The sequence below is a fragment of the Enhydra lutris genome, unplaced genomic scaffold (assembly GCF_002288905.1).
Source record: "Enhydra lutris kenyoni isolate GAN:26980312 unplaced genomic scaffold, ASM228890v2 scaffoldscaffold8, whole genome shotgun sequence".
Lineage (NCBI taxonomy): Eukaryota > Metazoa > Chordata > Mammalia > Carnivora > Mustelidae > Enhydra > Enhydra lutris.
Genome location: NW_019154092.1, coordinates 18,980,302 through 18,991,582, shown reverse-complemented (window position 1 = coordinate 18,991,582; position 11,281 = coordinate 18,980,302). Strand labels below are relative to the sequence as shown.

Here is an 11,281-nt window from a genome sequence, read left to right as displayed (position 1 = left end):
AAGGAAACAGGCTTTGGAGCCAGACGAACTTCATTAAAGGTCTAGCGCCATCGTTCATTAGCAAATACCTTCATCTCTCAGAACCTTAGTTTTTAGGCTGTGCAATGGGCATAATACCTACCCCACAGACAGCACGCAAAATATATTCTCTTCCCTCCTTTTGCTTAACAAAACTCTTAAAGCAAAACCTCCTGTGCTCAATCTTATCTAATAATGTTGCATGGCAACGTCAAAACTGTCTCACCCATTAACACCAAAGGCAGGGAAAAGTTTCGAGTCTTTCTTGATTTAAAACTTGAAATTTTCTACCAAATTTTGGAATGTTCTTATTTTTAAATTAAGCACAAAGCGGGGAGCCTGGGTGGCTCAGTTGGTTAAGCAGCCGACTCTTGGTTTCAGCTCAGGTCATGAGATCAGGGTGGTGGGTTGGAGCCCCACACTGGTCTCCATGCCCAGCACAGAGTCTGCTTAAGATTCTCTGCCTCTCCTTCTCCCTCTGCCCCTACCCCTTGTCTGTGCACTCTTTCTCTCTCTCAAAAAAATAAATAAAACCTTTAAAACAAATTAAGAACAAATATGATTTATCTACAAAAATAAACATTTTGATTTCATCCTGAACTTTTATTTGTTGTTTTATTTTTTCTATTTTTGAAATAAGTATTCATTACCAGTTAACTGAGAAGAAAGAAGGAGGCACAGAGAGCTGAGCAGAAAATGAGTAGATTCTTATAGTATGAGCGTATGAGACGTCTACTTTTACTTTAGCATTTGAATTCTCTAAAAAGGCTATTATTGCCTTTTATACTTTAAAAACAATATATTTTTTTAACTTAAAAAATGCGATTCTCCCACTTTTACTTACCCCAAACCATCCCTGGGTGAGCAACAAAGCAGTATGCTTGAGGGAGGGAGGGAATAGCTCCTGAGCTTTCCAGCTTTGAGGCAAAAGGCAATAAAGGGGGACCCCTGGGTGGCTCAGTTGGTTAAGCAGCTGCCTTCGGCTCAGGTCATGATCCCAGTGTCCTGGGATCGAGTCCCACATCGGGCTCCTTGCTCGTCAGGGAGCCTGCTTCTCCCTCTGCCTCTGCCTGCCATTCTGTCTGCCTGTGCTCGCTCTCTCTCCCTCTCTCTCTCTCTGACAAATAAATAAATAAAATCTTTAAAAAAAAAAAAAGGCAATAAAGGGGAGGCGGCTGGTGTAATCCCAAGGGGATGGCCTTGAGTAATATTCCCAATTTTGCCCTTCACCTTTGAAAAGGAAAATACCACATATCACCCATTCAGTCAAAAAACTTGTTTCCCAGCTCCTTCCCAGGAGGAAAACGTAACAAACAAAACAAAACAAAAATACATTATTAGAAAATAAAAGGAAGAGAAAGAAAAGAAAACCTAAAATGACTGAAATAAAAATGAAAATAACTATTTGGAAGGGTGGAGGGAGGATGGGTGAATTTTTTCCTCCTGTTCCATCCGCATCATCAATGTCTGTGCTGTACTGATGGTTGGGAGTCCTTTGATGCAGACCGCGCTCTTTTGGAAGATGTGTGAGGTGTGGGAGGGGGGCGGGTGTGTAGTGCCTATATGCGGATGTGAGTGTGGGAGTATTCTGTGTGAATGTGTGTGTGTGTGTGTGTGTGCGTGTGTAACAGGAATGCGGATGAACGTGGAAAGTGTGGAGAGGGCGGGTGCGTGGACGCCAGTGTAGACCGCTTGTGTGTTGAACGCGGAGAATGTGCGCAGCGTGGCGCGTACACTGGTGTGTGTGTGAGACTGCGGATGTGTGAGCAGTGTGGTGTGTTTGTGTGTGCATGCAGAGTCCACAAACACCAGCGGAGTACTGCGTGTGCGGGGTAGGTGAGCGGCGAGCCAGAGTGGGTGGGTGCGTGCGCGCGCCCTGCACAGCACGCCTACTTCCCAGGGCCCCCGGCGGCCCCGCCTCCGCCCCGCCCCGCCCCCGGTGGTCCCGCCCCCGCCCTCCCCGCGTGGCCCGGTCTGAGGCGGCGGCGGGAGCGCGCCGCGCCGGAGACCGCCCCACTGCGGAACGCGGCGGGGAGGGGAGGGCGGGGTGGGGCGGGCGCCCGGGCGCCCTGGGCCGGAAGCGCCGCGGTTTCGCTGGCGTGGCCGCGGACATGTGCAGGATGTCCTTCAAGGTGAGCGTCACGGGCTCGGGGAGGGAGTGCCGGGCCGGGCGGAAGACCTACGACGGCGGGCGCGCACCTGGGGAGCTCCCGGGGTGGCTGGCGCCGCGGGGCCCGCAGGGTGGAGTGAGCGCCGCTCTGGGTGCTGGTGGGGGACTGAGGGAAGCCACCCGGCTGGTGTGGCTCCTGTGGTTGGTGGTTTGGCTGTGTGAGCTTTGCTTGAAAGGCTTTCAGTACTTGCAGCGACAGGTCAGGAGAGCCCGGCGGCAGAGCGTAGGGGCGGCGGGGACTGTCGCCGGGGTAACGGGCGGGGGCGGGGAAAAAGCCCGAGGTCAGCGCTGTCCCGTGGCGGCGCCCCGGGGAAAGACCCGGGCTGCGGCACCAATTCCTGATTCTGGGTCCTCATTTCTGAATGCCAGCGGCACCCCTGTCGCCTCCTCTCCAGAGCACTTTTTGGACGCTGAAGCTGAGTGCCCAGCAGAATGGAGCTGCCGCTGATTACCTCGCTTCAGTGTCCAAAGGAATCTTAAGAGTTGCAGGTCATTCCATTTAATCCTCACATTTCAGGATGAAAGTGACGGTACTTGATTTGCCTCTATTGAAAGGTCCTAATAAAAATAATTAAAATGTGTTGAGCACTTAAAATGTGCCTGACTCTGAGCCAAGGGCATCTGGGCGCATCTTCTGAATCCTCAGGAAGATCCGTGAAATGGTACTTTCGTGTGTGTCTCGCCTTCCCCCCGCCCCCCCCCCTTAAAGCAAGAACACTAAAACATGGAAAAGTTAAGTAACTCATCACGGTCCTGCAGCCAGTAAATGAATGGTGTTAACATTGAAACCCTAATGTGTCTGGCTTCCATCTCCTACAGTAACTCATATAAAGAGGACTGATATGTTGAGATTTGCATGTTAGAAAGATCTCTGGCCACAGTTTGAAGAAGGGAGGCAGAGCTGGGGTCGTCTTGTTAAATGGTAGGGACTAGGGAACAGGTGTCTGGAATAGAAGGAAGTAAACAAATATGAGTGACTTAAAAAAATTTTAATTCACGAAATTCTGTAATTGATGTTTTTCCTTAAGTTAGGGAAGACTAGAGAGGTAAAGATAAAATGTTTGGTTTGGGACATGTAAAATTTAAGGATGGGTGGAAGTCCAGAAAGAGATGTTGATTAGACATATCTACAAACTGGGAACCCTGGAGTATAGTCAACCCTGGAGTATAGTCTAAGCAGGAGGTAGAGTGAGATATAGGAGTGAGCAGTGTTAGGTGGTAATTAAACCCGTGAGAATGAATGTGATTGCCCCATGAGACCATGTAAAAGTGGAAAGCAGAGCACTGAAGACAAAATCTTGAAGATCAGACTTTGAGAATGAGCAGAATAAGAGAAGCCCATTTAGAAAACTGAAGAGCAGCCAGCAATGTATGAGAACAATCAGAAGCGTGTGCTGATATGTAAACCAAGGATCTCTAATCCTTTGGTAAAGATGAGGAGGAACTCAGTGATAAATACTACAGAGAAATCAAGCTGGGAATTAAAAAGTGTCCATTGTGTTTAGTAACAAACAGCCACTGGTGACCTTGCTCTGAGCAGTTTTAGTGAAATGCTGGCTTCAGGAGCTTGATTGCAATAGCTTCAAAAGAGAGTGGGTAGGAACCACCAGGGTCCAGAGCTGTTTCAAAAAATTCTGCAAGAAACAGTGGCCGCAGCAGGGATTTGGAGTTGGCCAAGGGTTTGTTTGCTTTAAAATGGTAGAGATGTGACCATCTTTAAATGATGACAAATATCTCAACAATAAAAAGACAATAACCCAATTTAAAATGGGCAAAGGAGGGGCGCCTGGGTGGCTCAGTGGGTTAAAACCTCTGCCTTCGGCTCAGGTCGTGATCTCAGGGTCCTGGGATCTGAGCCCCGGCATCGGGCATCGGGCTCTCTGCTCAGCGGGGAGCCTGCTTCCTCCCTCTCTCTCTGCCTGCCTCTCTGCCTGCTTGTGATCTCTGTCAAATAAATAAATAAAATCTTTAACAAAAAAACGGGCAAAGGAGATGAACAGACATTTCTCCCAAGAAAATATACAAGTGGCCAATAAGCACCTGAAAAGACGCTCAATGCCTTTAGTCATTAGGGAAATGCAAATCAAAACCATAATTAGACACCACTCCACACCCACTAGGATGACTATAATCAACAAAACAGTGTCAGGTGTTGGCAAGAATGTAGAGAAAGTCAAGTCTTCGTATCTCCATGGTAGGGGTATAAAGTAATGCAATCATATTAGGAAACAGTCTGGTTGTTCTTCCAAAAGTTAAACATAGAGTTACCATATGACCCAGCAATTCCCCTCCTGCATATATACCCAAAAGAAATGAAGATGCATGTTTACACAAAAACTTGTACACAAATATTCATTTTGATATTCATAATTGCCAAAAAGTAGAAACAGCCCAAATGCCCATCATTTTGTTTATCATTGATAATAAACAAAATGTATGTATTAGCTTGAGCTGCCATAACAAAATACTATAGAGTGGGTAGCTTAAACATCAGGCTTTTTTTTTTTTTTAAGATTTTATTTATTTATTTGACAGAGAGAGAGAGAGAGACAGCGAGAGCAGGAACACAAGCAGAGAGCCCAATGTGGGGCTCGATCCCAGGATTCCGGGATCATGACCCGAACTGAAGGCAGACGCTTCATGACTGAGCCACCCAGGCACCCAAACAGCAGGCATTTAATTTCTCACAGTTTTGGAGGCTGGAAAGTCCAAGATCAAGATGCCGGAGATTGCTGTCTGGTGAGAGATCTCTTCCTGGCTTGGTAACAGCCACATTCTTACTGGATCCTCCTATTGAGAAAGAAATCTCTGGTGTCTCTTCCTTTTCTTGTAAGAACACTGATTCCATCATGGGGGCAGTACCCTCTTGATCTCATCTAACCTAATTACCTCCCTAAAGGATTCACCTCCAAATACTGTCACATTGGAAATTAGGGCTTCAACATATGAGTTTGGGGGCAAGGAGGGACACAAATCTTCAGTCCATACCATGGTGTATCCACACAATAGAACATCATTCACCATAAAAAAGAAGGGAGCTGTGACACGTGCTATAATGTGGTTGAACCTGGATACCATTATGTTGAGTAAAAGAAGCCAGACCCAAAAGGCCACATATTATATGATGCCACTTATATGAAATGATCAGAATAGGCAAATCCATACAGACAGAAAGCAGATTCTTGGTTCCCTGGGGCTAGGGAAGAATCGGGGAATGGAGAGAGAGATTGTTAATAGGTAGGAGGTGATGAAAATGTTCTGGAATCATGACGGTAATGCAACCTTAGGAACACACTAAAAACCACTGAATTATATGCTTTCAAAGGGTGAATTTTGTAGTATGTAAATCAGAATCTCAATAAATAAGTATTCGAAATGACGATAGGGAGGCTCAATGGAGGGGATGGCTGAGCTGAGTGAGGAAGCATGCAGGAGGGGGCAAGGCAGAGTGTGAGAGCACGGCTTCATTCGTTGTAGGGGTTCCCCTAGACAGGTGGAGAGGAAACCCTCTTCCGTTGGGATTAGAGGAAAGATGAGGTTGAGCAAACCTTATCCATGTTTTGTAAAGTGAAGGCCAGGATGAGATCAGAATCGGGGTGGGGGGGGTAGGAAGGAAAGTGCCAGAATTTGCCGTGAAGAAGGGAGAATGTCCAGGACATGACAGCTACTAGGTGAGGTGAGGCACAGGACAAGCAGGTGGGATGGCCTGAGTCCTGAAGGAGCAGAGGTTTGTATACTTGACCGGAAGGGCTCGGCATCTCCAAAACAAGTGAGGAGAGCCTAAGGGCATTTTCCACTCTGGGGCTGGTGTGGGAGAAGGCTTAGTCCACCAGCTGGAAGGCACCTGGAGCTTAGAGCAGGGAGACAGAGGAGACACTGTGTTAGGTTAAGGACACGGAGTTGATTTTCCATGAAGTGGACTTCCACACAGCACACAGGGAAGGCCTGAGGGCAAGGGAAGCAGAGTTGCACGCCCATCGACAGAGCCTGCACTAGCCCTAGCAGGCATACCATCAAGCATATTAAAATGTGCCCTCTGCCCAAGATGATAGACTTCTTATTGTACATTTTTGGAAGGGTGTTTATTATATTGCTATTAAAGCAACTTAGCCATGAGTAACATTTAATTTATATTGGCCCATGATTTTTCTGCAGTGTCCGTATATAATACTTGTGCAGAGAGAAAATCAGACCTACAAATTATTTTCATGTGCCATCAATATTTTATGAATACTGAATTTAGCAGTGAATAGAGTTGATAAAGATGGTACATTTTCTAACTATTTTATTCATTCACTTTGATTTTAGAACCATAGATTAACTTTATTTTCACAGGACTCTGAAAGTCTCATAGGCCCTCGTCCCTGGGTCTCCAAAGCTGTTGTTTAAAAAGCCTTGGCATTGTTGGCCGAGTCTGTAGGAGGATCAACAGAGCATCACTAGTCACAAGTTAGCCTTGTATTGATGACTTAGAGTCACCGCATGTAGGGCTCTTTGCTTCTGAGCCACACGGACCCCTTCGCAGCTCCTCCTTGCTCCATTAAGCTATCAGCAATCACCCGTCTGCCTCCAGCAAACTTCCTCTTTCAAAATTGGCAAGTTCTCCTCTGTTCTGGTTGGGAAAACAGACACGTTTGTTAGAATTATTTTTAAAGTAAAAGCAAACTCAGAGTGCAGGTCTGAGCCTTTTTGTGGAATAAAGGTCATGGATTTCAGTCTACAACTTGTGACTCTGTAAATTGCTGTATCAGGACTTACTCTTCAGGCCTGAGGTTGCCAAAAACCTAACACAATGAGGAAGGAGACTCTTCACGCGGTGAAGGAGGTCACCACCACAGAGGAAACATCACTAGAGATAAAACAATGCCTGCATCTTTCTTGAGCACGTCTTCCCGGAGAGGACAGTGTGTCTCAATACCATGTTTCACCTTGGTGTTAGAAGCTGCTCATGGCTGGGCTAAAAGTAGGGGGACTTGTATTTTCCATCCTTGTTTTGAAAGTGCATAAATCATCTCATAATCGGCTTCAGTTCACCAGTCAGCTAAAATTATTTGAACTACAGGAAAATAAATTTACAAACCCACATATTTTTTTTTTAAGATTTTATTTATTTATTTGACAGAGAGATCACAAGTAGGCAGAGAGGCAGGCAGAGAGAGAGGAGGAAGCAGGCTCCCTGCCGAGCAGAGAGCCCGATGCGGGGCTCGATCCCAGGACTCTGAGATCATGACCTGAGCCGAAGGCAGCGGCTTAACCCACTGAGCCACCCAGGCGCCCCAGCCCACATATGTTTTTAAACAACTTTATTGAAACATACCATATAACTCACCCATGGAAAGTGTTCATTTCAGTGGTTTTTGGTATATTCAGAGTTGTGCCACCATCAGCACAATTTTAGGATATTTTAATCATCCCCCCCCAAATAAATCACATACCCATTAGCAATCACTCGCTATCCCCCACTCCAAACATCCCAGCTATAGATAACTGTTACTCTACTTTCTATCTCTATAGATATGCCTATTCTTGACATATATGTCTTAGACCTTCCACATGGTCTCGAGTTCTGAGTTTGGAAATGCTACCGACCTCTAAGGTAGAATGCTTGGTGCAAATCACGTACTTTTTCTCTTCACTTTCCCATCACCTTTAGAAGTGTAACAATACAACATAGGATTTAGGCTTCTCTAATGTTTATCAAGCATTCTGAAAATTTCAAGTACTTAGGATGAAGGGGACAATGTGTTAAAATAGCCAGTGACAGGGCGCCTGGGTTGCTCAGGCCATTAAGCATCTGACTTTTAGTTTCGGCTCAGGTCACGGTCTCAGGGTCCTAAGATCAAGCCCCATATCAGGCTCTTCACTCAGCATAGTGTCTGCTTGTCCTTCTCCCTGTGCTCCTACCCCTGCTCTCTCTCAAATTAATTTTAAAATCTTAAAATAAAAAGAATAGACGGTGACATCGCAAAAGTGTCCTTTTGCTCATGGCTTCTCAGTCCTGCATTCTATCCTTATTTAATGTGGCTGCTAACATCAAAGAAATTCATTACTAATGTTCTCTTGGTGGAATTAACAATCGAAACCCACAGTATTCTAAACTCTTTTTTAAACTGATAGTTTAAATCTCTACCCCCTCTTAGCTTTTACAGAATTCCAGTTCTGTACAAGTAACAATTTCCCTTCTGTGTTCCCTCTTCCTGTCCTTCCTGTGAAAAATTGCTGGTAGTGTAATAATGAACAGAGCATGAGCCAAAATCCTGGCAGTAAAGGGGAGAAAAGGAGAAGAAAATATGGCATATGTGGAAGTTTACACTTAGTTTTTCTCCCAGGGTATAAGATATAAAACCTCAGACTCGACTTGGAGTTGAGTTTGAATGCCGTTTCTATTACTTCTTAACTCTATGACCTTGAGTGATTCATTACTGTGCCTCATTACCTCATCTCTCTCTCTTTTTTTAAAGATTTTATTTATTTATTTGACAGAGATCACAAGTAGGCAGAGAAGCAGGCAGAGAGAGAGAGGGGGAAGCAGGCTCCCCGCTGAGCAGAGAGCCCAATGCAGGGCTCAATCCCAGGACCCTGGGATCATGACCTGAGCCGAAGGCAGAGGCTTAACCCACTGAGCCACCCAGGCACCCCTCATTACCTCATCTTAAGAATGGGATTATGTGTGTACATGGGTGGCTCAGTGGGTTAAATGTCTGCCTTCAGCTCAGGTAATGAAACCAGGGTCCTGGGATCAAGCCCCATGTCGGGCTCCCTGCTCAGTGGGGAGCCTGCTTCTCCCTCTCCCTCTAACCATTCCCCTGCTTGTGCTTTTGATCTCTCTCTCAAATAAATAAATAAATGAAATCTTTTAAAAAAAGAATGGAAAGAATAAAAAAACACCAATGTCATGTGGCTGTTCTGGGAATTAATGCATCAGAGCAGTGGAAAGACACCCAATACAGAGCAAGATGTCAGTGTTGGTTGGTGCTGCTGTCCTCCTAATGTCGCGACCTACAAGCCTGCCTGAGTGAGGCTGACTGGCCTCATTGTAGAGATCAGAAAAACCAAGAAAGAGGTTAAATAGTAAAGCATTTCCATGTGCATCATCTCCTTCAAAGGCTAAAGGGCTTGCCCCTGTTTCACTCGCCAGTACTTATGATGATATGCATTTCAGGCTGGAGGAGATTTGGAAATTATCGAGCCAAGGTGATGTGCATTGACCCCAAAGAGAAGGGGAATGAGGCTAGGAAGGAGGCCATCGGGGTCAGTGCTGCCTTATTCCTTGCCTTCTACAGAATTCCTCCAGAGGCCGGCCAGTGGGATGGCTGAAAGGGCAGCCCCGAGCACCAGACTGCCTGGGTCCAAAGCCTGCCTATCGTCTTTCCCTTAGCTCACCTGAGCAGCGGCATAGCGACAGTGCCCATCTCACCGAGCTCTGGTGGGGGTTCAGTGAGGTAGTATGTGCGGAGCAGGTACCGAGTGGTACACACAAGCACTTAGTAAGTCTTAGTGCAATATACCTGCCCTCCACTAACTGTGTCTGCTATAGCAGCGTGGTAGGAGAGCTTAGCCATGTTTATGGTAGTTGTTTCCCCACAACGCCCCTTAGGCACTGAAAGCGTGTTCACAGCTGATCTCATCATTTTCCCAAAAAGCCTGCCCTTCTTACGGCATTTCCCACTCTTGGGAATGGCACTACCTCAACCAGGCCCTCAAACCAGAAACCCGGGGGTCAGTCCAGGCACCTCCTGCCACCTTCTCCTGTGTATTCGGTCGCAGACCAAAACTGTTCAGTTTGGTTCCTTAAAATTTCTCTAGTCTCTCATTCTCCCGCCCCACTATTGTTTCTTGAGCTCGGGCCCTCATTTTCTCCTGCCCTGTCTATGCAATAGTCCCCTAACCCTTGTAGACACCAACTTCAGTCCGGCTCCAGGCATCAATCCATTCTCCCTGAGGCTGCCACAGGGATCTTTCTAAAACACAAAACCAATAGTATCTCCTCGCCTTAGAGCTCTGCCTTGGCTCCCCAGTGCCCAGGCAAACCCCATAGCACGGCACAGGAGATCCTTCAGGATCTGGCCCTGCCTGCTATCAGTCCCTTGACCTCTCTCCACTCCCATCCTTCAGTCAGCCCTTCTGAGCTAAGGACAGTTCCCAGCACACTGGGGCGAGCCTCCATGTCTTTGCTTCACTGCCCTGTCTGCCTGGGATGCTCTTTACCCAGTTCCCTGCTCATCTTTGGAGACTGTTCTCGAGAATTCCTTCTCTTTGAAGCCATTCCTGGCTACCTCCCTCGTAAAGGCTCGGCCATTCTCTGCTCTCACAAGTAACCCGCATTCCTGCTCTAGTACCTGGGATTACGTCTGCTGCCTATTGGCATGACTTGCTTCCCTACTGGGCTGTAAAGCCATTAGAGCAGAGATCAAGGTTGATTCATACCCCTTGTCCTAAACCCTGGTCAGTACCACTGTCCCTAATACAGGCCAGTGACCAAGCAAATAAATTTCAAAGAGCTGTGAGGACTGTGCATTTATAGCTAGCATTTCTTGAGTGTTCCTCATCAAAATGAGTTGACGTGTATTCTTTCCTTTAACTCTCCAACAGCACATGGCAGAGGCACTACTCCTGGAATTATTAGTCCCATTTTAGTGGGACAGAGAGAAGTTAAATAACATGCCCCAGGTCACAGAGCTAGGGAGTAGCAGGCTCAGGACTCGAACTCAGCTCTTTCTTAGTCCAAATCAACTCTGCTTGCCTCCACCTCCCAGTACATCAGACACTTGAAGGAGAATGAAATCTGTATGGCTTTTCACAAAGCTCAGTTTCTTTTTTTTTTTTTTTAAAGATTTTATTTATTTATTTGACAGAGATCACAAGTAGGTGGAGAGGCAGGCAGAGAGAGAGGAGGAAGCAGGCTCCCCGCTGAGCAGAGAGCCCGATGTGGGGCTCGATCCCAGGACCCTGGGATCATGACCTAAGCCGAAGGCAGAGGCTTTAACCCACTGAGCCACCCAGGCGCCCCCAAAGCTCAGTTTCTAAAACCTTGTGGGAAACCAAGGAATCTAGCCCTGACAGGAGAGAAAGCCCTGAGGCTATCCTCAAGGC

The 11,281-nt window shown here is 46.6% G+C and overlaps 1 protein-coding gene across 1 annotated transcript in view; it reads left to right on the top strand.

Annotated features, from left to right (window-relative positions):
• The first annotated feature begins 2,103 nt into the window (after positions 1–2,103).
• The window catches only part of LOC111142511 (ankyrin repeat domain 29), a 54,530-nt gene continuing 45,352 nt past the window's right edge, over positions 2,104–11,281 (top strand). The window contains exon 1 of the mRNA XM_022495745.1: positions 2,104–2,150. Coding sequence (XP_022351453.1) covers positions 2,130–2,150 — 21 coding nt within the window. The 5' untranslated portion in view covers positions 2,104–2,129. The remainder of the gene's footprint in view (positions 2,151–11,281) is intronic.